Here is a 26,585-nt window from a genome sequence, read left to right as displayed (position 1 = left end):
TGTGAGATATTGCACTTTGGAAGGACAAATCAAAGTAGAACGTACAGGGTAAATGGCAGGACTCTGAAGAGTGCAATTGAACAGAGGGATCTGGGAATACAGGTACAGAATTCCCTAAAAGTGACATCACAGGTGGATAGGGTCGTAAAGAGTGCCTTTGGTACATTGGCCTTTATAAATCGGAGTATCGAGTATAAAAGTTGGAGTGTTATGGTAAGGTTATATAAGGCATTGGTGAGGCCGAATTTAGAGGATTGTGTACAGTTTTGGTCACCTAGTTACAGGAAGGATGTAAATAAGGTTGGAAGAGTGCAGAGAAGGTTCACAAGGATGTTGCCGGGACTTGAGAAGCTGAGTTACAGAGAGAGATTGAATAGGTTGGGACTTTATCCCCTGGAGCGTAGAAGAATGAGGGGAGATTTGATAGAGGTGTATAAGATTTTGATGGGTATAGATAGAGTGAATGCAAGCAGGCTTTTTCCACTGAGGCGAGGGGAGAAAAAAACCAGAGGGCATGGGTTAAGGGTGAAAGGAGAAAAGTTTAAAGGGAATATTAGAGGGGGCTTCTTCACGCAGAGAGTGGTGGGAGCATGGAATGAGCTGCTGGATAAAGTGGTAAATGCTTTTAACATTTAAGAAAAACTTGGACGGGTTCATGGATGAGAGGGGTGTGGAGGGATATGGTCCAAGTGCAGGTCAGTGGGACTAGGCAAAAAATGGTTCGGCACAGACAAGAAGGGCCTAAAGGCCTGTTTCTGAGCTGTAATTTTCTATGGTTCTAGAGGGCATAGGTTTAAGGTGAGAGGGGAGATGTACAAAAGGATCCAGAGGGGCAATTTTTTCACACAGAGGGTGGTGAGTGTCTGGAACAAGCTGCCAGATGTAGTAGTAGAGGCGGGTACAATTTTGTCTTTTAAAAAGCATTTGAACAGTTACGTGGGTAAGATGAGTAGAGAGGGATATGGGCCAAATGTGGACAATTGGGATTAGCTTAGGGGTTTAAAAAAAAGAAAGGGCAGCATGGACAAGCTGGGCCAAAGGGTCTGTTTCCATGCTATAAACCTCTATGACTCTTTTTGTTATCACAGCATTTGCAACTATAATTTCGTTTCTTTCGGATTTTTTACTTGCACCAAGTTTCATTCCCCATTAGCTGACATGCTTCTTGTCTGAAAATATTACAATTTCATTCATGGTTTCAATGACCTCGCCCCCACTCTTTGCCCTGCCCACGCCCCCTCCCCCAACCCCCTCCCCACTATTCCTTTAACTGTTTCCAGCCCTAGAACTTACTGAAATTCATTTTTGGCCTCTTCAGCATCCCAATTTTTATCACTCCACCACTGGCAATTGAGCTTTCAGCTGCCACAGTTGACTCTGGAATTCACTTCTTAAGCCTCTGTCTTTCTAATTCTCTCTCTCTCCTTTAAGATGCTCCAAACAACCTACCTCTGTGACCATGCTTTGGGTGTCATTATTTTTTGGTAAAGCTCCTGTGACATGCCTTGGAATGTTTAAATGTGTTAGGTGTATTATGTAAATGTAAGTTATTAATCAGGGTTTTTCACACTGTTCTAGTTATTCTCTTTGTCTATTAATTTTAACAATTGAAATTCCCTGAATTAATCAGTTGTACAAGTTAAAGCACTGTTAAGTAAATTATGCAAATACAAAAAAAATCTGTTCATTGATCATTGAGATTTGGTCGCATCTGTTCCTGTTAAATCTTCAGTGGAACTTTATGCTGCTTCTGTGTTCTGTGCAGCAACTCTACGTGTACTGAACATCTTTGCTTTCCAACCAGCGATCAATAAAAGCAGTACACCAAGGATGTTATACCCAACTTGTAGACCCAAGTACCTGTGAAACATCAAAATAGTGACAAATTAATTTATATTACTACCACGCTTGAAGTACAATATTTTATCTTTACAGAAGTAAAACATAGGATCTTTATAGAGATGCTTAGAATATCTGCAATACATTATCTTAATGTTACACTTGTATTCTGCAGCAACCTTCTTCCTGTTTTTGTTACATTTCAGTGCCGAACTTTCACCACAATAAATTCCTATGTCCAAATTATAATGGAAACTGTGTTGGTTGTCATGCTTTGATTAGACCTTCCATCTCCTCCCTCTCTCAGTCACATCTTGTCTCATTGGAATTGTAAGCAAATCTCACTGGTGTCTTCCACCGTGAAGACTGATGCAAAGTAACTATTCAGTTCCTCTGCCATTTCTTTGTTTCCTATTATTACTTCTCCAGCCTCATTTTCCACTGGTCCAATGTCTATTTTTGCCTCTCTCTTACCTTTTATATATTGAAAATAACTCTTCCTATCTTCTTTCATCTTACTAGCTAGCTTACACTCATATTTCATCTTCCCCCTCCCCTTATTGCTTTTCTGGTTTTCCTCTGTTCACTTTTAATGGCTTCCCAATCCTCTGGCTTCCCACTAATCCTTGCCACTTTGTATGCTTTTTCTTTTGCTTTTATGCTGTCCTTGACTTCCCTCGTCAGTCATGGATGCCTCGTCCACCCCTTAGGATGTTTCCTCCTCCTTGGGATGTATTTCTGTTGTGCCTCCCAAATAACCCCGAAAAACTCTCGCCATTGCTGTTCCATTGTCTTCCTTGCTAGGCTCCCTTTCCAATCAACTCTGGCCAGCTCCTCCCTCATGTCTTTATAGTTACCTTTATTTAATTGTAATACTATTACAATTAAAGTGGCGAATGTTGTTCCTCTGTTCAAGAAAGGAAATAGGAATGACCCTGATAATTATAGGCTGGTTAGTCTTACATCGGTGGTCGGTAAGTGAATAGAAAAGGTCCTGAGGGATAGGATTTATGACCATTTGGAAAGATGCAGCTTAATCTGGGATAGTCAACACGGACTCGTGAAGGGTAAGTCTTGCCTAACAAATTTGATTGAATTCGTTGAGGAGGTAACTAAGTGTGTAGATGAAGGTAGAGCAGTTGATGTTGGACTCTCAGAGACTTTTTCCCAGGGTGGAAATGGCTGCTACGAGAGGACACAGGTTTAAGGTGCTGGGGGGTAGGTACAGGGGAAATGTTAGGGGGAAGTTTTTCACACAGAGGGTGGTGGGTGAGTGGAATCGGCTGCCGTCAGTGGTGGTGGAGGCAAACTCAATAGGGACTTTTAAGAGACTCCTGGATGAGTACAGGCGACTTAATAGGATGGAGGGTTATAGGTAGGCCGAGAAGGTAGGGATATGTTCGGCACAACTTGTGGGGTCGAAGGACCTGTTTGTGCTGTAGTTTTTCTATGTTTCTATGTATACATGGATACGAAAGCAAGGCATTTGATAAGGTTCCCCATGGTCGGCTCATGAAGAAAGTAAGGAGGTGTGGGATAGAGGGAAATTTGGCCAATTGGATAAGTAACTGGCTATCTCATAGAAGACAGAGGGTGGATGGAAAATTTTCAGACTGGAGACCAGTTACCAGCGGTGTACCACAGGAATCAGTGCTGGGTCCTCTGCTATTTGTGATTTTTATCAATGACTTGGAGGAAGGAGCTGAAGGGTGGGTCAGTAAATTTGCTGATGACACCAAGATTGGTGGAGTAGTGGAGGGCTGTTGTAGACTGCAAAGAGACATTGATAGGATGCAGAGCTGGGCCGAAAAATGGCAGATGGAGTTTAACCCTGATAAGTGCGAGGTGATTCATTTTGGGAGGACAAATTTGAATGCGGATTACAGGGTCAACGGCAGGGTTCTGAGGAATGTGGAGGAACAGAGAGATAGAACATCGAACATAACAGCGCAGTACAGGCCCTTCGGCCCTCGATGTTGCGCCGACCAGTGAAACCAATCTAAAGCCCCTCTAATCTACACTATTCCAATATCATCCATATGTTTATCAAATAACCATTTGAATGCTCTTAATGTTGACGAGTCCACTACTGCTGCAGGCAGGGCATTCCACACCCTTACTACTCTCTGAGTAAAGAACCTATCTCTAACTGTCCTATATCTCTCACCTCTCAATTTAAAGCTATGTCCCCTCGTGTTAGCCATCACCATCCGAGGAAAAAGGCTCTCACTATCCACCCTATCTAATCCTCTGATCATCTTGTATGCCTCTATTAAGTCACCTCATAACCTTCTTCTCTCTAACGAAAACAACCTCAAGCCTCTCAGCCTATCCTCATACGATTTTCCAACCATACCAGGCAACATCCTGGTAAATCTCCTCTGCACCCTTTCCAACACTTCCACATCCTTCCTATAATGTGGCGACCAGAACTATACGCAATACTCCAAATGCGGCCGCACCAGAGTTTTGTACAGTTGCAACATGACCTCCTGGCTCCGAAACTCAATCCCGCTACCAATAAAAGCTAACACACCATACGCCTTCTTAACAACCCTATCAACTTTCAGGGATCTATGCACATGGACACCCAGATCCCTCTGTTCATCCACACTACCAAGTCTCTTACCATTAGACCAGTACTATGTATTCCTGATACTCCTTCCAAAGTGAATCACTTCGCACTTTTCCGCATTGAACTCCATTTGCCACCTCTCAGCCCAGCTCTGCGGCTTATCTATGTCCCTCTGTAACCTGCCACTTCCCTCCGCACTGTCTACAACTCCACCGACTTTAGTGTCATCCGCAAATTTACTAACCCATCCTTCTACGCCCTCTTCCAGGTCATTAATAAAAATGCCAAACAGCAGTGACCCCAAAACAGATCCTTGCGGTACACCACTAGTAACTGAACTCCAGGATGAATATTTCCCATCAACCACCACCCTCTGTTTTCTTACAGCTAGCCAATTCCTGATCCAAACCACTAAATCACCCTCAATCCCGTGTGTCTGTATTTTCTGCAAAAGCTTATCATGGGGAACCTTATCAAACGCTTTGCTGAAATCCATATACACCACATCAGCCGCTTTACCCTCATCCACCTCTTTGGTCACTTTCTCAAAGAACTCAATAAGGTTTGTGAGGCACGACCTACCCTTCACAAAACCGTGCTGACTATCCCTAATCAAATTATTCCTTTCCAGGTGATTATAAATCCTATCTCTTATAATCCTTTCCAATACTTTGCCCACAACAGAAGTAAGGCTCACCGGTCTATAATTACCAGGGGTGTTCCTACTCCCCTTCTTGAACAAGGGGACAACATTTGCTATCCTCCAGTCTTCTGGCACAGTTCCAGTAGACAATGACGACCCAAAGATCAAAGCCAAAGGCTCTGCAATCTCCTCTCTAGCCTCCCAGAGAATCCTAGGATAAATCCCATCCGGCCCAGGGGACTTATCTATTTTTACCCTTTCCAGAATTGCTAGATCTTGGGGTTCATGTCCAGAGATCTCTGAAGGTTGCCACTCAAGTGGATAGAGCCGTGAAGAAGGCCTACAGTGTGTTCGCGTTTATTAACGGGGGTTTGAGTTTAAGAGCCGTGGGGTTATGCTGCAACTGTACAGGACCTTGGTGAGACCACATTTGGAATATTGTGTGCAGTTCTGGTCACCTCACTATAAGAAGGATGTGGAAGCATTGGAGAGAGTGCAGAGGAGATTTACCAGGATGCTGCCTGGTTTGGAGGGTAGGTCTTATGAGGAAAGGTTGAGGGAGCTAGAGCTTTTCTCTTTAGAGTGGAGGGGGATGAGAGGCAACTTAATAGAGGTTTATAAGATGATGAGGGGGATAGATAGAGTGAACGCTCCGAGACTATTTCCTCGGGTGGATGTAGCTTGTTACTAGGGGGCATAACTATAAGGTTCATGGTGGGAGATATTGGAGGGATGTCTGAGGTAGGTTCTTTACTCAGAGAGTGGTTGGGGTGTGGAATGGACTGCCTGCTGTGATAGTGGAGTCGGACACTTTCGGAACTTTCAAGCGGTTATTGGATAGGCACATGGAGCACACCAGAATGATCGGGAGTGGGATAGCTTGATCTTGGTTTCGGACAAAGCTCAGCACAACATCGAGGGCCGAAGGGCCTGTACTGTGCTGTACTGTTCTATGTTCTAAATTCGGTAATAATTTGTGGCAATGGCTAGCAGTAAGAGCAGGAGCAACACCTGGTCAGCCATGCTATCGGCCCCTGGCAACAGACTAACGACCTGTTCCAGGAATTATTGGCGAAGGAAACAAATAAAAGTCAGCCGTAGTGCACCACTAAGTGTGAGAAGAGAATTGGAACTAATGTGTTATGATGAATGATCACTGACTGGATCATTAGCTGTCACATCTGCTGAATATTTTCAAAATATTGTTTTGATTTCAGATTTCCAACATCTACATTATGTTTGATGCTTATGTTGCTGCTCAGTTTTGTCTTCACAGTGTATGTATTTGCCTAATGGAATTATATAGTACCTTTCGTGAACTTGGAACATCCCAACATGCTTTGATTCAGAGTGATGTGGAGATGCCCATCTCCACAGCAGATATCCATTCCATCTGACGAAGGAGCAGCGCTCCGAAAGCTAATGGCATTTGCGACCAAATAAACCTGTTGGACTTTAACCTGGTGCTGTTAAAACTCTTATTGTTAATATAGAGTCACAGAGGTTTACAGCACGGAAACAGGCCCTTTGGCCCAACTTGTCCATGCTGCCCTTTTTTTAAACCCTGATGCTAGTCCCAATTGCCTGCATTTGGTCCATATCCCTCGACACCCATCTTACCCATGTAACTGTCTAAACGCTTTTTAAAAGACAAAATTGTACCTGCCTCTACTACTATCTCTGGCAGCTTGTTCCAGACACTCACCGCCTTCTGTGTGAAAAAAGTACCCCTTTGGACCCTTTTGTATCTCTCCCCTCTCACCTTAAACCTATGCTCTCTAGTTTTAGACTCCCCTACCTTTGGGAAAAGATATCGAGCTGATCTATGCCTCTCATTATTTTATAGACCTCTATAAGATCGCCCCTCAGCCTTCTACGCTCCAGATAAAAAGTTCCCAGTCTATCCAGCCTCTCCTTATAACTCAAACCATCAAGTCCTGGTAGCATCCTGGTAGTCTAGGGCGGCACGGTAGCACAGTGGTTAGCACTGCTGCTTTACAGCTCCAGGGACCTGGGTTCGATTCCCGGCTTGGGTCACTGTCTGTGTGGAGTTTGCACATTCTCCTCGTGTCTGCGTGGGTTTCCTCCAGGTGCTCCGGTTTCCTCCCACAGTCCAAAGATGTGCAGGTTAGATTGATTGGCCATGCTAAAATTGCCCCTTAGTGTCCTGAGATGTGTAGGTTAGAGGGATTAGCGGGTAAATGTGTAGGGATATGGGAGTAGAGCCTGGGTGGGATTGTGGTCAGTGCAAACTCGATGGGCCGAATGGCCTGTTTCTGCACTGTAGGGTTTCTATGACTTTCTAGTCTCTTCTGCACTCTTTCTAGTTTAATAATATCCTTTCTACAATACCAGAATTGTACAATGTGGCCTTACCAATGTCTTGTGCAACTTCAACAAGATGTCCCAACTCCTGTATTCAATGTTCTGACCAATGAAACCAAGCATGCTGAATGCCTTCTTCACCACTCTGTCCACCTGTGACTCCACTTTCAAGGAGCTATGAACCTGTACCCTTAGATCTCTTTGTTCTGTAACTCTCCCCAACACCCGACCATTAACTGAGTAAGTCATGCCCTGGTTCAATCTACCAAAATGCATCACATTGCATTTATCTAAATTAAACTCCACCTGCCATTCATCAGCCCACTGGCCCAATTGATCAAGATCCCACTGCAATCCGAGATAACCTTCTTCACTGTCCACTATGCCACCAATCTTGGTATCATCTGCAAACTTACTAACCATGCCTCCTATATTCTCATCCAAATCATTTATATAAATGAGAAATAACAGTGGCCCCAGCACCAATCCCTGAGACACACCACTGGTCACAGATCTCCAGTTTGAAAAATAACCCTCTACAACCACTTTGTACAAAATTGGCTTCTGTCATCAAGCCAATTTTGTATCCATTTAGCTACCTCACCCTGGATCCTGTGAGATTTAACCTTTTTGAACAACCTACCATGCGGTAACTTGTCAGAAGCCTTGCTAAAGTCCATGTGGACAACAAGATCAACACGGTTCAACAAAGGGCAATGGGAGTGAGAGATGTGGGGAAGGAGGGTGAGTGAGAGTGGAGAGAGAGACTGAGGGAAAAAGTTTGTGAGTGAGTGTGGAGAAAGAGAAAGAGACACTGAGGGAAACAGTGTGTGACTGATATTGAAGACAGAGACCAAGGGGAAATGTGAGATTGGGAATGGAGAGGGAGAGACTGGAGGGATAGAGAGAGTGAAATTGGAGAGAGAGACTGAAATCATGTGAGAGCGAGACTGGAAAGGGAGACTGAGAATGGGAGCAGAGCAAGAGACACAGAGGGGAAACAATCTGAGAGTCAGAGTGGAGACAGAGGAAAGAGTGTGAGTGAGAGTGGAGAGAGAGAGCAAGAGAGAGACTGAGCAGAAACCAAGTGAGAATTTGAGTGGAGAGAGAGAATGAGAGAAATTACGTGTGAGTAAGAGTGCAACAGATGAGAGTGAAAGCCGAGAGTGTGTGCGGGAAAGAGTGAGAGAGTGAGCATGGCGATAACAAGGAGCAGGAGTAGGCCATTTAGCCCCTTCAGCCTGCTCCGCTATTCAATAAGATCATGGCTGATCTTTTCGCGGACTCATCCAGTTACTCGTCCGCTCACCAGAACCCTTAATTCCTTTACTGTTCAAAAATTTATCTATCCTTGCCTTAAAATATTCAATGAGGTAGCCTCAACTGCTTCACTGGGCAGAGAGAAAATGTGGGAAATAGTTGAGAGTGAGAACGGAGAGAGGGAATGAGCAAAACGATGTGGGAGTGAGAGTGGAGAGAGTGACTGAGTGAATGAGTGTGACAGTGGAGAGAGATAGACACTGAGGGGAAACCAATTGAGAATGGAGAGAGAGACTGAGGAAAAGAGTAAGAGTGGGTGTGATGAGAGAGAGAATAAGGGAAACAGTGTGAGAGAAGAGTGGAGAGAGATAGAGGGAAGGAATGTGAATGTGAGAGTGAGAGCAGAGAAAGAGAGACTGAGGAGAAACTGAGGGAGATTAAGAGCGGAGAAAGAAAGTGAGGGAAGGGTGTGAAAGTGAGATCTGAAAGAGAGGGAAAGTGTGTGAGAGTGAGAGCGGACAGAAAGACAGAAGGGAAAAATGTGAGAGTAGAGAAGGAAGCAAAAACCTCTGACAAGGTCCCACATGGGAGACTTGTAAAGAAGGCAAATGCACATGGGATATCGAGTAATTTGTCAAAGTGGATTCAAAATTGGCTTAGTTGTAGGTGACAGAGGTGATGAGGCTGCTTTAGTGACTGAAAGCCAATGTCAGTGGCGTACTACAGGGATCTGTGCTGAGTCCCCTATTGTTTGTTATTTATATAAATGTGTGAAGGATAAAGGATTAGTAAATTTGCAGATGACAAAGATTGGTTGGGTGGTTAACAGTGAAGTTGGGTGTCTTGGGCTACAAGAAGATACAGACGGGATGGTCAAATGCACAGATAAGTGGGAGAGGAATGTAACCTTGTAAAATGTGAGGTGAAACACTTTGGAAGGAGTAATTTGACAAGGAAGTATTCAATGAATGGCATGACACTAGGAAGTTCTGAGGAACAAAGAGACCCTGGCATGTTTGTCCATACATCTTAGAGGCAGAAGGGCATGTTAGTAGGGTGGTGAAAAAGACACTTGCCTTTATCAATCGAGGCATGGATTACAAGAGCAGGGAAGTCACGTGGGAGTTGTAAAGAACTTTGATAAGGCCACAGCTCGAGTGCTGTGTGCAGTTCTAGTCACCATATTATAGGAAGGATGTGAAGTGCTGGAGGGGGTGCAGATGTGATTCACCACGATGCTGCTTGGGATGGAACATTTAAGTTATAGAGAGGTTGGATAGGCTTGGGTAATTTTCTCTGGAGCAGAGGAGACTGAGGGACGACCTGATCAAGGTGTACAAGATTATGAGGGGCATGAACAAGGTGGATAGGGAGCAGCTGTCCTGTAGTTGAAGGGTCAGTCACGAGGGGGCACAAGTTCAAGGTTTGGGAGGTTTGGGGGGATGTGAGGAAAAACTTTCTTATCCAGAGGGTGGTGGTGGTCTGGAATTTACAGCCTGGGAGGATGATGGTGGTGAGTTGCCTCACACCCTTTAAAAAGTACCTAGATGTGTATGGAATGTCATAGCATTCAAGGCTATGGGCCAAGTGCTGCTAAATTAAATTAGTAGGTAAGTTAGTAGGTTACATGGTTCTCATGTGTTGGTGGAGACTCAATGGGCTGAAGGGTCTTTTCAGCACTCTGTGATACTGTGAGACTAAGGAAAACTGTATCAGAGGGAGTGTGGAGAGGTAGTTTGAGGGAATGAATGTGACATTGAGAGCTATTACAAGGGGGCATAATAGAGAGAGAGAGACAGAGAGAGACAAGGGGAAACAGAGGGAGAGTGAGAGCAGAGACAGAGAGAGGCTGAGGAGAGGCAGAGAGAGCAAGACAGAGTGGAGTGAGAGAGCAAGAGACTGAGCGGAAACCAAGTGAGAGTGAAAGTGGAGGGAGAGATTGTGGAAATAGTGCGAGAGTGAGAGCAAAGAGAGAGAGACTGTGGGAAAGAGTGCGAGAGCAAGTACAGATAGAGTGACTGAGGGAAAGAGTGTGAGAGAGAGAGAAAGAGACTGGGGAAAGGGTGCAAGAGTGAGAGAGAGAGAGACTGGGGAAAGGGTGCGAGAGAGAGAGAGACTGTGGGAAAGAGTGTGAGAGTGGGAGTGAAGAGAGAGATTGTGGGGAAGAGTGACAGCTGGAGAGTGAAGACTCAGCAGAAACCAACTGAGAGTGAGAGCAGAGGGAGAATGTGAGAGAAAGAGTGTGAGACTGATGGGAAACAGTTTCTCCCTCCATTCTCACTGTCACTTTAAGGGGGAAACAAGAGTGAGAGCGAAGAGGAAGACTGAAGAAACATATGTGATCGTATGAGTGGAAAGAGAGACTGAATGGAAATGTGTGAGAGTGTGAGTGGAAAGAGAATCTGAGGAAAGGAGATTGCGCAAGTGAGAGTGGAGAGTGAGACTGAGTCTGAGTGTGAGTGGAGGGAGAGACTAAGGGAAATGGCGTGAGAGTGAGAGCAGAGAGTGAGAGACTGAGGGGGAACATGGAGTGGGAGTGGAGAGAAAGTCTGAGGGGAAACACAGTGAGAGTGAAAATGGAGAGAGAGACAGAGGGAAATAGCGTGAGAGTGGAGAGATGGATTGTGCAGAAAATGAGAGTGTGGAGTGAGAGATGAGAAACAATATAGATATAGAAGATATAGAATACTTATAGTGCAGAAGGAGGCCATTCGGCTCATCGAGTCTGTACATAGAACAGTACAGCACAGAACAGGCCCTTCGGGGATAAAGCTCGTTGTTGTGCCGAGCTTTATCTGAAACCAAGATCAAGCTATCCCACTCCCTATGATCCTGGTGTGCTCCATGTGCCTATCCAATAACCGCTTAAATGTTCCTAAAGTGTCTGACTCCACTATCACTGCAGGCAGTCCATTCCACACCCTGCGTAAAGAACCTACCTCTGATATCCTTCCTATATCTCCCACCATGAACCCTATAGTTATGCCCCCTTGTAATAGCTCCATCCATCCGAGGAAATAGTCTTTGAACGTTCACTCTATCTATCTCCTTCATCATTTTATAAACCTCTATTAAGTCTCCCCTCAGCCTCCTCCGCTCCAGAGAGAACAGCCCTAGCTCCCTCAACCTTTCCTCATAAGACCTACCCTCCAAACCAGGCAGCATCCTGGTAAATCTCCTCTGCACTCTTTCCAGCGCTTCCACATCCTTCTTATAGTGAGGTGACCAGAAATGCACACAATTATTATTATCCCTGGTTAAACCCAATTTTAGCCTGTTTGCTAATGCGACAAGTGTCATCTTTTTCTGTCTTTCTAAACTTTCTTGACAAATTTGGGAAGCATCTTCGACCTCAGAATCTCTTCAGCCATTTCCCCACTTTTGATTGAACCGACAACAAGCCACCGAAATTAAACAGATTTTCCACTTCTCACTTAAGGTTTATTTAAAGATCTAGAACTGTTCAAGTCCCAGACTCAAGCCCCAATCTGTTATAAAGCAGAAGTGGATCCTGCAGCGTGGTTCAGAATTGGTGATATTTTTTTCAGACAGAGTGCATATGGGGGCACCTGAGAATGGGTTGAAAAGTCGGATCTGAAACACTCCCAGTTTCAAGTCCGCCCAGCACTTAGAATCAAAATAGGACCCATGAAGTCACAGCGCTGGTGGCTTAAGAAATACACTGGGAAAAAGGATGTGGTAAAAGAGGCTCAACCCGTGGGATTAGTTAAGGCAGTGAAAGAAATTCTGAGAGAAGTCGAGGAGTTGAAAGAGAGTGCGCAGCCTAGGTAAGGGGCTGGATGGTAAGATAGCACCTGGTCTTTTCAAAGATTTCATCTGTGTGGGTAAGATTTACTCAGGTAGAACAGGGGGAGTAGGTGAAGAAGTTAAAATATTGAGAGATACTGGAGCTAGTCTGTCTCTAATAATAAGAGATGAAAATATTTGCACTGCTTCTCAAATATTGCCCGAGAGATTGGTAATCTATGGAATAAATGGAGAGGGGAGTAGTGTTCCCCTGTGCAAAATAAGTCTAGAAAGTCCAATAAAGACTGAGGAAGTGATAGTGGGAGTGATGGAAAATTTGGCTATTCCAGGAATACAGTTTATTCTTGGAAAGTATATTCCTGGATCACAGGTGGGAGTGATGCCCATTGTAGTGGAAAAGCCAAAAGAAAACCAGGGAACTGAGCAGCTAAAAGAAAAATACCCAGGAAATTTTCCAGACTGTGTGGTGACAAGATCCCACAGCCATAAGTTAAAGCAGGAAGGGAGAACAAAAAAGAAAGATGAAGGAGTTGAGATCCAGTTAGTTGCCACTTTGCTTAATGAGATGGTAAAGGAAAAACCTAAGCAGGTGCTTAGCTCTGAAAGATTAATGGAGTTACAACAGAAAGATGAGATGATAGAGGATTTATATTATAAAGCCTACACAGAAAAGGAATCAGTGTATTTCAGAATGCTCTTACAAAGAAAAGGATAAAATCTTAAGGTGGAAATGGAGACCGTGGCAGGTTAGTGCAGATGAGAAATGGGCTGATGTTCACCAGATTGTGTTGCCAGTAGAATGCAGACAGGAAGTATTGTGGTAGCATACGAATTACCTGTCAGAGGTCATCTGGGAGTGAAGAAGGCTCAGGCTAAGATATAGAAGCATTTTTATTGACCTGGGGATTACATAAAGGTGTGGTTGAATTTTGCCTTACTGGTAGGAAAGCCACAGGCAGTGATAAATCCAGCACCTTTGATGCCAATTCCCGCATTTGGAGAACCTTTTAAATGGGTTATAATTGATGGTGTAGGTCCCCTCCCTAAAATCGAAAGTGGAAACCAGTAGCCGTAATGGATGTGTCTATCAGGTTTCCAGAGGCAATTCCATTACGGAGTGTCAAGGCAAAAAAGGTTGTGCTGGAGTTGCTTGTTTTCTTTACCTGATATGGATTACCCAGGGAGGTTCGGTCAGACCAACGGTCCAAAGGAGGTATTATTTAATAGATAGTTTAGGCATCAGATACTTTTCATCGAGTGCGTACCATCCTGAATCCCAGGGAGCATTGGAAAGGTAGCATCAGACCCTAAAGACCATGTTGAGGGCTTATTGCCAGGATTACCCAAATGATTGGGATAAAGGTATTTCATTTATATTATTTGCTATTGACTCAGTTTACCCAATTTGAAATGATATTCGGACACAAAGTAAGAGGACCTGTAAAATTAATTAAGGCAAAGTTGGTAGGTCTGAAGTTGGAGATCTCACAGTTGGATTATGTATCTGAGGTGACAGAAAGATTAAGCAAAGTGGGTGAATTAGCGAGACAATATTTGAAGGTGGCACAACAGCTAATGAAGCAAGAAGCAGATAAAAAATCTAAAATTTGTTTGCCCGTGGGGATAAAGTAATGGTGGTAGGCGATCCCTTCAAAGCACGGTTTAGTGGTCCCTATCAGATTGAGAAGTTAAGTCAAGTGAATGATCTGGTAAAGAAGCCAGAGAGATAAAATATTTATAGGGTATGTCATGTGAACATGCTAAAAAAGTACGACCTGCAACATGCTGATTCCTCTAAGTTCTTTCTGATTTGATACCTTTTGCTAGTTAGGTAGTGTGTTCTCTTAAGAGATATCTGAAGCTGGCAGAGTTGAGAGCTGCTCTCTCCCTCTCAAGGCTTGAGAGATGGCAGTTCTTCAGTTGCTCTCCTGTTTTTCCTCCCTGCGCTTTCTTTTACACCTGTGATGACCAATCAATTTTCCTACAATAGGATTGGTGTGGTGTTGTCAACACCATCAAATTCAAAATTTATAGGTTCTTGGTAGCTGCGTGCCTGCTTTAAATTGATTGGGCTAAATTAAAAAAAAGGTTGCCTTGACAAGACTACGGCTTGACTTTTTGATACAAGTGTTTCAGCTTGGACTCTGAATGTACTTTGCATTTTAAACCTCCAAGCACTGAAACAAAACACCAGCTTTTAAAGATAACACACAGGCCCCGATTTTACCATTATGTCACACCCTTTTTTGGGTACCAAAACTTGGTAAAGTCGGGCGTGAGGCGATTAGCGCGATCCGCACGCGCACAGATGCCCATTTTACCAAGACCCGAAAATGGCCGTGATCCGAACCGCGCCCGAAACAGGCGCAACAGTGATTTAAATGCATTTGCATGCATTTAAATTGAATTAATGGGCTGCCCGCCCAACTTTATCAGCATTTCCCCCTTTACCATTGCATTCGCACATCCAGACATGCTCGGCAAAGGTCTGTTTTGGGCGCTCCAGCTTCTGAAGAGGTAAGTTCAGAGCCTCCAATGGCTCTCTGACTCAGATCCAAGGTGGGGGGGATGGAGGGAGGTGGGCCAGATCATTCTCTGGTGGGGGGGTAGGAGGGGGCGGAGCGGAGGAGGAGGGAGGCCAGATCATTCTTTGGTGGGGGAGAGGGAGGAGGGAGGCCAGATCGTTCTCTGGCGAGGGAGGGAGGCCAGATTGTTCCCTGGTGGGAGAGGGAGGAGGAAGGCCATATCGCTCTCTGCGGGCGATCAGTGGGGGGGCAGGGGGGTCTGCTGCTACTCTGCGGGTGATCGGTGGGAGGAAGGGGGGCAGAAGGTCGCAATCGGTCTGGGTAGCGGGGGGGTGGGTGGATAAGGCGGACAGTTATGTTCTGGGGGTGGGTTATGTCTGTGGGGGCCATCGCTCCTGCTTTTCATTCCTGAGCCGCTTTATCCGCTTTTTGCGGCCCAGGAGCGATGTGACGGGTGTGCTTTTCAAAATTTTTTTTTCACCGCGCATGCGCAGTTCAAAGCTCCGATCGGAGTTGCAGCATTTCAGGTGCGATAAGCCCCGCCCACAGCGCAGTTCAGATGCACAATTTGTTTTCAGGCTAAGTGCGTATGGGGGCGCCTGAGAGCAGTTTTCCAAGTCGGATCCGAATTGCGCCCAGATTCAGCACTTAGAATCAAAATGGTAAAATTGGGCCCACAATGTTTCTTATCTCTCGCATTTTTACAATTTTTTTTACATATTTACCAACATCAAATTCCAACTTCACAAACTCAACTTCGCAACAATAGCAAAAGTACTAAAGAAGACAGAAGTTCCAGACAGGAAAAGAAGGCTCAGAATATTCCGGAAGACACAAAAACTGGATGTAATTTGGAGGGTGACTAAAATTCTATTTTTTGGTAATAAGTGGGAATTGTATTTATCTGAACAGCATTCCAATAGAATCTTAGAACATAGAACATAGAACAGTACAGCACAGAACAGGCTTCGGCCCACGATGTTGTGCCGAGCTTTGTCTGAAACCCAGATCAAGCTATTTCCTCCCTATCATCCCAAAGTACTCCATGTGCCTATCCAATAGCTTCTTAAATGTTCCTAAAGTTTCTGACTCCACTATCCCTGCAGGCAGTCCATTCCACACCCCAACCACTCTCTGAGTAAAAACCCTACCTCGGACATCCTTCCTATATCTCCCACCATGAACCCTATAGTTATGCCCCCTAGTTACCACTCCATTCACTCGAGGAAATAGTCTTTGAACGTTCACTCTATCTATCCCCCTCATCATCTTATAAACCTCTATCAAGTCTCCTCTCAACCTCCTCTGCTCCAAAGAGAAAAGCCCAAGTTCCCTCAACCTTTCCTCATAAGACCTACCCTCCAAATCAGGCAGCATCCTGGTAAATCTCCTCTGCACCCTTTCCAGTGTCTCCACATCCTTCTTATAGTGAGGTGACCAGAACTGCACACAATATTCCAGATGTGGTCTCACCAAGGTCCTGTACAGTTGCAGCATAACCCCACGGCTCTTCAACTCAAACCCCCTGTTAATGAACGGCAACACACTATGGGCCTTCTTCACGGCTCTATCCACTTGAGTGGCAACCTTCAGAGAGTTATGGACATGAACCCCAAGATCTCTCTGTTCCTCCACATTCTTCAGAACCCTACCTTTGACCCTGTAATCCACATTTAAATTTGTCCTACCAAAATGAATCACCTCGCATTTGTCAGGGTTAAACTCCATTTGCCATTTTTCAGCCCAGCTCTGCATCCTATCTATATCTCTTTGCAGCCTACAACAACCCTCCACCTCATCTACTACTCCACCAATCTTGGTGTCACCAGCAAATTTACTGATCCACCCTTCAGCCCCCTCCTCCAAGTCATTTATAAAAATGACAAATAGCAGAGGACCAAGCACTGATCCCTGTGGCACTCCGCTGGTAACCGGTTTCCAGTCCGAAAATTTTCCATCCACCACCACCCTCTGTCTTCTGTTTGATAGCCAGTTACCTATCCAATCAGCCAAACTTCCCTCTATCCCACACATCCTTACTTTCTTCATAAGCCGACCATGGGGGACTTTATCAAACGCCTTACTAAAATCCATGTATATGACATCAACTGCGCTACCTTCATCTACACACTTAGTTACCTCTTCAAAAAATTCTATCAAATATGTGAGACAAGACTTGCCCTTCACAAATCCGTGCTGACTCTCCCGGATTGAGCTGCATCTTTCTAAATGGTCATAAATCCTATCCCTGAGAACCTTTTCCATCAACTTACTGACCACCGAAGTAAGACTAACCGGCCTATAATTACCAGGGTCATTTCTATTCCCTTTCTTAAACAGAGGAACCACATTCGCCACTCTCCAGTCCTCTGGCACCACCCCCGTGGACAGTGAGGACGCAAAGATCAATGCCAAAGGCTCTGCTATCTCATCCCTTGCCTCCCAAAGACTCCTAGGATATATTTCATCAGGCCCAGGGGACTTATCAACTTTCAGTTTCTTCAAAATTGCTAGTACATCTTCCCTCCGAACATCTACTTCCTCCAGCCTATCAGCCTGTGACACCCTCTCTTCCTCAAAAACATGGCCCCTCTCCTTGGTGAACACCGAAGAAAAGTATTCATTCATCACCTCTCCTATCTCTTCTGACTCCATGCACAAATTCCCACTGCCGTCCTTGACCGACCCCAACCTCACACTGGTCATTCTTTTATTCCTCACATAAGAGTAAAAAGCCTTGGGGTTTTCCTTGATCCGACCCGCCAAGGACTTCTCATGCCCCCTCCTAGCTCTCCTAAGCCCCTTTTTCAGCTCATTTCTTCCTAACTTGTAACCCTCCACCGAGCCAACTGAACCTTGTTTTCTCAACCTTACATATGCTTCCTTCTTCCTCTTGACAAGACATTCCACCTCTTTTGTGAACCATGGTTCCCTCACTCGGCCATTTCCTCTCTGCCTGGCAGGGACATACCTATCAAGGACACGCAGTATTTGTTCCTTGAAAAAGTTCCACTTTTCATTAGTGCCTTTCCCTGACAATTTTTGTTCCCATCCTATGCTTCCTAATTCCCGCCTGATTGCATCATAATTACCTCTCCCCCAATTGTAAACTATGCCCTGCCGTATGGCCCTCTCCCTCTTGCAATAACAAAAGACACCGAATTGTGGTCACTATCTCCAAAGTGCTCTCGTACAACCAAATCTAACACTTGGCCCGGTTCATTTCCCAGTACCAAATCCAATGTGGCCCCACCTCTTGTTGGCTTATCCACATGTTGTGTCAGGAACCCCTCCTGCACACACTGCACAAAAACTGCCCCATCCGAACTATTCGACCTATAAAGGCTCCAATCAATATTTGGAAAGTTAAAGTCCCCCATGACAACTACCCTGTGACCTCCACACCTATCCATAATCTGCTTAGCAATTTCTTCCTCCACATCTCTATTACTATTTGGGGGCCTATAGTAAACTCCTAACAACGTGACCGCTCCTTTCCTATTTCTAACCTCAGCCCATATTACCTCTGTAGGCAGATCCCCTTCGAAATGCCTTTCTGCAGCCGTTACACTCTCCTTGATTAACAGTGCCACTCCTCCACCTCTTTTACCAGCTACCCTACACTTACTGAAACATCTATACCCTGGAACTTCCAACAACCATTCCTGTCCTTGTTCTACCCATGTCTCCGTAATGGCCACAACATCGTAGTCCCAAGTGCCAATCCACGCCCCAAGTTCACCTACCTTATTTCGGATGCTCCTTGCATTGAAGTAGACACACTTCAACCCACCTTCTTGTCGGCTGGTACCCACCTTTGACCATGATACCCTTCCCAGTACCTCACTACACTCACTGACCTCCGGACTACAACTCCTTTTCCCATCCCCGACAAATTAGTTTAACCCCCCCCCCCCCCCAAGTTTAAATCTTGTTTAATTCGGTTTGTTAATAGTTTAGTTAACTTGTTCATTATTAGTTAGATAAATAAATTGTTGTTGACTTTAGAGAGAGTATTAGGGAGTTATTTTGATTTCACCACTAAAAGTTGCTGAAGAGCAGATTGTACCACTTCACACTCACTTTTAGAGATTATGATTTGAGGTACTCCTCTTTGAGTGGTTAGGTGTTAGTCCTCAGAGGGGGGGTCTACTTCTGCTTTCTAACAACTGTGAGCCTGAAAGTGGAGAGAGAGACTGAGGGTAAACAGTGAGAGTGGAGACAGAGAAACTGAGGGGAAATTGAGTGAGATCATGAGTGGAGATAGAGACTAAGGGAAAGATTCGGTTTATTATTGTCACATGTATTGGGATACAGTGAAAAGTGTGAGAGAGTAGAGAGGAGAGAGACTGAGGGGAAACAGTGTGGGAGTGAAAATGGAGACCAAAACTGAATAGACAAAGAATGGGAGTGGAGAGAGAGTCTGACTGGAAACATGAGGGGGCGATTCTCCCATTCCAACCCGCTAATATTTTGGTGGGTTCGGTCTGGAGATGTGCATGTGTGCCGATTCGTGGGATTCAAACATGCGTTCCCGATACATGCGCGTCTCCCAGATCCGGAAATCAGGCGTGGTCGAGACCACGCAGGAAACCAATGGGAAGACAAGGGAAGTACTTTAAATCTATTTTTAATGTTATTTGCACATGATTATCGGGCCCAGGACTGAATTCTTCAGGCCTAATAGCATCACCACAACCCTGCCAGTGCAATTTCACTCCGACGTGGTTTAAAGTAACACCCCACTTTCGGGAAACTAGCGGGACAACCCCGAAATCGGGGTCCCCAGGGGGGCGGGCGGTGGGGGAGTGGCGCTCCCTGGGCATGGGCATCCCGGCAGTGCCCAGCCTGTGCCCCTTGGCACTGTCCAAGGGAAAAGTGTTCATGCCCACTGGGCATGGGGCAGTGCCAAAGGGTTGGGTCCGAGGAGCGATCGGTGGGGGTGCGGCGCCATGCTGCCACTCTGCCATTTGGATCTGTCCAGGACTGGAGGGAGGCCAGCGATCAGGGCAGGCTGGGGGTGGTTTGCTGGCTTGGGGGGGGGGGTGGGGGGGTGGGCTGCCTCCTGTGGTGGGTGGGTCTGCCAGTGTGGGGGGGGGAATTGTCACTGCTGGGGGGGGGGGGGGGGGGCGGGCTGGTGATCGGGACGCTCTGGGATGGGGGGGTGGTGTCGGGGCTGGCCCAGAAATGGTCATGGGGGTCGTGCCATGGGGAGGTGGGGGGGTGGTGGATGGATGGGCAGCACTGCGAGAGACCCGGGCTGGCCAGTGGTCAAGCTGGCCAGCAAACCAGAGGCTGACAGATCAGGGCCACTGCGCATGTGCAGAGTTCTGGAACTGTCAGACTCTGATTCAAGCTCAGGGGTGAATCGGTCCCGCCCCCCTGAGCTTTTAATGATATTCCTGATTGTGACCTCTGCAGCACACAGCGTGCGAGATTCGAGTCTGAACTCCCACACAAAAAACAATCATGATTTGCACCATTTTTCCCCGTGAATTCAGCACTTCGAATTTTTTTTCAGGAGAATTGCCCCCATGGAGAGAGAGTGGAGAGAGAGAGACTGAGGGAAATAACATGAGAGTGACAGTGGAGGGACAAACTGAGAAGAAACAGTGTGAGTGTAAGAGTTGAGAGAGGGACTGAGGGAAAGCAGCGTGAGAGTGAAGGGAGAGAGAATGAGAGAAAGGGAGTGACAGTGGAGAGAGAGAGACTGAGGGGCAATTGTAAGTGAGAGTGAAGAGAGAGAGAGAGACTGAGAGAAAGAATGTGAGAGTGGAGTATGACTCTGAGCTGATTGGAGAGGAAGGCTCAATGCTAAAAGCGTGAGAGCGAGGGTCAAAAGGGAGACTGAGGGGCAGAGATTGAGAGTGAGAGTTGAGAGAGATTCTAAGGTGAACCAGAGTGAGACCAGAATGAGAGACTGAGGGAAAATGAGATTGGATAGACAATTAGCTTCTGCTGTTCCAATTTAAAAAGACAAAACAACTTACATTTTTCTCAGTAGATTGTTATCATAGTAATTACAAGCTCCCCTCTTTCCAGTGCATGTCTTATTCCACCTGATGCATGTTGAATCGATCACAGCACCAAACAAAGCAGGGGCTGGTAACCAAGCTGTAATGAGAAGAAAAACAGTTTTGAAAAATCATACAGCTCACACCCACACTATCATACCTTATACACACACACACGTCCAAGCCTAATTTCATTGTGGATCAAGAGAAAAGATTTAAGCATAGTAACTATAAAAAGTAGCCAATGATGTCAAACCCAGGTTCATCATTTTATTCTAAATCTGATCAAAGCTAAAGGGATGTTTCTAATCTATGAACACATTTATGTCTGTGCCAACATTTGTTTATATTTTAGTCACTTGATAGTGTGATGATATTGTGCCTTTAAAAAATGTGTTTTACTCCTGTTTCTTTGCTGGTTTTTCAAGCAGTTCCTTTGCAAGATTTTATTGTTGCCATCATGTCTGGAGCTGGTGTCCTCTAATTGCTGCTGAAGCAACATAATGGACCTCATGATAATTTTTAGTCTGGCCTAGTGCAGTGTCCTGGGGTTTTATGAGCCTTTTGGAACTGCTAGGTGGAACATAATTGAAAGGTCAGGTGCTGCCTGGGGACAGTTTTTTCCCCACAGAAAACTCTAAGGTTTTAGTTTCATTTTTCTCAGATGCTTTTGGGACTGCAGACAGTATCTCTTGTTTCCCCTGCTCTCTGGAGTTGGAAATTCTGTTGTCTGTGAGTTGCAACCTAGAAGTTGGTGGAGACAGGCAGTGTCTCTGTCTCTTTCTCTAGAGGCGTGCTGAAAGTTCCAGGACTGGGAAGCCTCAGAGTTTTAATCCAACTTTCAAAGGACTAATTCACAGCAGGTGTTTAGTGTTGCAAAATCCAGCATCATGTGAGCATACTTGCTTTTTGTGCCAAGCCTAGAAAGGGGTGTATGTTTGTGGATGTTGATTGACGAGGAACATCATAGCTAGCTGTTAAGGTTTGTATGATATCATGTTTGATTCTTGCAATTGGTAAAGGTTATGCTAATTTTTCTTATTATTTTTTAACTGTGTTCTTAAATAAACTTTGTTCGATAAAAACTTCCTGGTGGGTCACTTGAATCATATCTGGAGTGAAACACCTTATGCACAGGTGTGCCAAATTCAAAGGTAAAAACTTAGGGTCGAGGCTATCTTCATGAAACACCTTGGAGTTTTCAGCCTGGATCATAACAATAGTTAACATAACATGAATATTGCTGAATAAAAACAAATGGTTTTGAAGCTTTTTAGATTGCATTCATAAGGACAGACCCAAGAATACTTTAAGACTTTAAGAAAGAGGTTGTGGTGGATTCTTGGAATGGCATCAAGATAAACAAGTCACCGGGTCCAGATGGGATGTACCCCAGGTTACTGTGGGAGGCGAGGGAAGAGATTGCAGAGCCTCTGGCGATGATCTTTGCGTCGTCGATGGAGACGGGAGAGGTGCCGGAGGATTGGAGGATTGCGGATGTGGTTCCTATTTTCAAGAAGGGGAATAGGAATAGCCCAGGTAATTACCGACCGGTGAGTCTAACCTCAGTGGTTGGTAAACTGATGGAGAAGATCCTGAGGGACAGGATATATGAGCATTTAGAGAGGTTTAGTATGCTCAAGAATACTCAGCATGGCTTTGTCAAGGGCAGATCGTGCCTTACGAGCCTGGTGGAGTTCTTTGAAAATGTGACTAAACACATTCATAGAAGAAATCATAGAAACCCTACAGTACAGAAAGAGGCCATTCGGCCCATCGAGTCTGCACCGACCACAATCCCACCCAGGCCCTACCCCCATATCCCTACATATTGTACCCACTAATCCCTCTAATCTACGCATCCCAGGACACTAAGGGGCAATTTTAGCATGGCCAATCAACCTAACCCGCACATCCCTTTGACGAAGGGAAGGCGGTAGATGTGGTTCATATGGATTTTAGCAAGGCGTTCGATAAGGTCCCCCATGCAAGGCTTCTGGAAAAAGTGAGAGGGCATGGGATCCAAGGGGCTGCTGCCCGGTGGATCCAGAACTGGCTTGCCCAAAGGAGGCAGAGAGTGTGTATCGATGGGTCTTTTTCTAAATGGAGGTCGGTCACCAGTGGTGTGCCCCAGGGATCTGTTCTGGGACCCTTGCTGTTTGTCATTTTCATAAATGACCTGGATGAGGAAGCAGAGGGATGGGTTGGTAAGTTTGCCAACGACACGAAGGTTGGTGGGGTTGTGGATAGTCTGGAGGGATGTCAGAAGTTACAGAGGGACATAGATAGGATGCAAGACTGGGCGGACAAGTGGCAGATAGACTTCAACCCAGATAAATGCGTCGTGGTCCATTTTGGTAGGTCAAATGGGATGAAGGAGTACAATATAAAGGGAAAGCCTCTTAGTACTGTAGAGGATCAGAAGGACCTTGGGATCCGGGTCCATAGGACTCTGAAATCGGCCCTGCAGGTGGAGGTGGTGGTTAAGAAGGCATAGTGCTGGCCTTTATCAATCGAGGGATTGAGTTCAGGAGTCCGCAGATAATGATGCAGCTATATAAGACCCTCGTCAGACCCCACTTGGCGTACTGTGCTCAGTTCTTGTCGCCTCACTATAGGAAGGATGTGGAAAAGATTGAAAGGGTGCAGAGGAGATTTACAAGGATGTTGCCTGGATTGAGTGGCATGCCTTATGAGGATAGGCTGAGGGAGCTCGGTCTTTTCTCCTTGGAGAGACGAAGGATGAGAGGAGACCTAATAGAGGTGTATAAGATGTTGAGAGGCATAGATCGGGTGGACTCTCAGAGGCTTTTTCCCAGGGTGGAAATGTCTGCTACGAGAGGACACAGATTTAAGGTGCTGGGGGGGGTAGGTACAGGGGAGATGTTGGGGTAAGTATTTCACACAGAGGGTGGTGGGCGAGTGGAATCGGCTGCCGTCAGTGGTGGTGGAGGCGAACTCAATCGGGTCTTTTAAGAGACTCCTGGATGAGTACATGGAGCTTAATAGGATGGAGGGTTATAGGTAAGTCTAGAAGGTAGGGATGTGTTCGGCACAACTTGTGGGCCGAAGGGCCTGTTTGTGCTGTAGTTTTTCTATGTTTCTAATACAAAATTAGAAAAGGGGTGCTGATTGGTTGAAAAGTCAACTGTGATAGGTTGAGACATTTTTCTATTCATTTTCGAGATGTGGGTATTGCTGGTTAGGCACTTATTACCTACCCATCCCTAATTGCCCTTGAAAAGGTGGTGTTGAACTACCTTTTTGAACTGCTGCAGTCCATGTGGTATAGGTATGTACATACAGTGCTGTTAGGGAGGGAATTCCAGGCTTTTGACCCAGCGACAGTGAAGGAACGGTGATATATTTTGAAGTTAGGATGATGAGTGACTTGAAGGGGAACCTCCAGGTGGTGGTGCTTCTAGGTGTCTGCTGCTCTTGTCCTATTAGATGGTAGTGATTGTGAGTTTGGAAGGTGCTGCCGAAGCAACCTTGATGAGTTCCTGCAGTATACCTTGTAGATGGTACATTTGGCTACTACTGTTCATTGATGGTGGAGAGACTGAATGTTTGTAGAGGTGGTAGCAATCAAGCATTGTCTTGGATGGTGTCAAGCCTCTTGAGTGTTATTGGAGCTGCACTTATCCAGGCAAGTGGAGAATATTCCATCACACTCCTGACTTGTGCTTTGTAGATTGTGGACAGGCCTTTGGGGAGTCAGGAGGTGAGTTACTCACCACAGGATTCCTGGCCTTTGACCTGCTCTGGTAGCCACAGTCATAGAATGAAAGATCCCTTACAGTGCAGAAGAGGCCATTTGGCACAGCAAGTATATGGAATGAGCTGTCAGAGGAGGTGGTTGAGGTAGATATAATTACAACATTTAAACGACATTTGGACAGGTACATGGATAGGAAAGGTTTAGAGGGATATGGGCTAAATGCAGGCAAATAGGACTAGTTCAGTTTCCGAAACCTAGTCGGCATGGACAAATTGGACCAAAGGGGCTATTTCCGTGCTATTTCTCTCTATGACTCTATGAGTCTGCGCTGAGTCTCAACTAATCTCTGACAGAGTATCTTACCCAGGTTAACCCCCTCCCCTTCCCCCCCACCCCATCCCCTTAATATCACCTATTTACTATCCATCTAATGTACACATCTTTGGACACTAAAGGGAAGTTTAACATGGCCAATCCACCAAACCTGCACATCTTTGGACTGTGGGAAGAATGATGTGGAGATGCCGGCGTTGGACTGGGGTAAACACAGTAAGAAGCCTCACAACACCAGGTTAAAGTCCAACGGGTTTATTTGGTAGCAAAAGCCACTAGCTTTTGGAGCGCTCGCTGCTCCTTCATCAGGTGAGTGGGATTTCCACTGAATTTCACTGAAATCCCACTCACCTGACGAAGGAGCAGCGAGCGCTCCGAAAGCGAGTGGCTTTTGCTACCAAATAAACCCGTTGGACTTTAACCTGGTGTTGTGAGACTTCTTACTGTGGGAAGAAACCAGAGCACCTGGAGGAAACCCACGCAGACACAGGGAGAACGTGCAAACCCCACACAGACAATCACCCAAAGCCAGAATTGAACCCAGGTCCCTGGCACTGTGAGGCATCAGTGCGAACCACTGTGCTGCCCCACAGTATATATATGGAAACATAGATAATAGAAGAGAGAGTAGGCCATTTGGCCCTTCGAGCCTGCTCCACCATTCATTTTAATCATGGCCAATCATTGAAGTTAATATCCTGATCCCGCCTTCTCTCCCCATCCCTTGATCGCTTTAGCCAAAGAGCCATATCTAATTTCTTCTTGAAATCACATAATGTTTTGGCCTCAACTATGCTCTGTGGTAGTGTATTCCACAGATTCACCACTCTCTGGATGAAGAAATTTCTCCTCACCTCAGTCCTAAAAGTTTATCCTCAAACTATGATTCCTAGTTTGGACTCTCCCACCATTGGGAACATTCTTTCTGAATCTATCATATCTAATCCTGTTAGAGTTGTATATGCTTCTATGAGATCCCCTCTCACTCTTCTAAACCCCAATGAATATAATCCTAACCGAAATAGTCTCTCCGCATATGTCAGACCTGCCACAGAAATCAGCCTGGTAAACCTTGGCTGCACTCCCTCTATAGCAAGGACATCCTTCCTCAGATAAGGACACTAAAACTACACACAATACACCAGGTGTGGCCTTCTTACACAATTGCAGTAAAACATCCCTATTCCTATACTCAAATCCTCTCACTATGAAGGCCAACATACCATTTGCCTTCTTTACTGCCTGCTGTACCTGCATGCTTATTTCAGTGACTGATGCACAAGGACACCGAGGTCTCTGAATATCCACCTCTCTCAATTTACACCCATTCAAATAATAATCTGTCCTTCTATTATTGATACCAAATTGGATAACCTCACATTTATCCAGAAACGAAGCGTACAAATAAACAGGTATTTTTCTGAATGGGAGGCAGTGACTAGTGACAAGGATTGGTGCTGGAACCCCAGCTATTCACTATATATATTAATGATTTGGATGAAGGAGCTAAATGTAGTATCTCCAAGTGTGTAGTTGACACAAAGCTGGGTGGGAGGGTGAGCTGTGAAGAGGATGCAGAGAT

The 26,585-nt window shown here is 45.4% G+C and overlaps 1 protein-coding gene across 4 annotated transcripts in view; it reads right to left on the bottom strand.

Moving 5' to 3' along the window:
* Nucleotides 1–677: 677 nt before the first annotated feature.
* LOC144491451 (solute carrier organic anion transporter family member 2A1-like) overlaps nucleotides 678–26,585 on the bottom strand; it is a 450,593-nt gene continuing 424,685 nt past the window's right edge. For 3 of the 4 annotated variants that reach the window (XM_078209279.1, XM_078209280.1, XM_078209282.1), the window contains 2 exons: nucleotides 20,926–21,049; nucleotides 678–1,860 (listed from right to left, as the gene is read on the bottom strand). In XM_078209279.1, the coding sequence (XP_078065405.1) occupies nucleotides 1,740–1,860; nucleotides 20,926–21,049 (245 nt within the window). In that variant the 3' untranslated portion in view covers nucleotides 678–1,739. The remainder of the gene's footprint in view (nucleotides 1,861–20,925; nucleotides 21,050–26,585) is intronic. The other variant, XM_078209281.1, reaches the window with a different exon arrangement.

The sequence above is a fragment of the Mustelus asterias genome, chromosome 3 (genome assembly GCF_964213995.1).
Source record: "Mustelus asterias chromosome 3, sMusAst1.hap1.1, whole genome shotgun sequence".
Classification (NCBI taxonomy): Eukaryota; Metazoa; Chordata; class Chondrichthyes; order Carcharhiniformes; family Triakidae; genus Mustelus; species Mustelus asterias.
The sequence above is the reverse complement of the archived record's forward strand: the minus strand, read 5'-3'. Positions and strand labels throughout refer to the sequence as shown.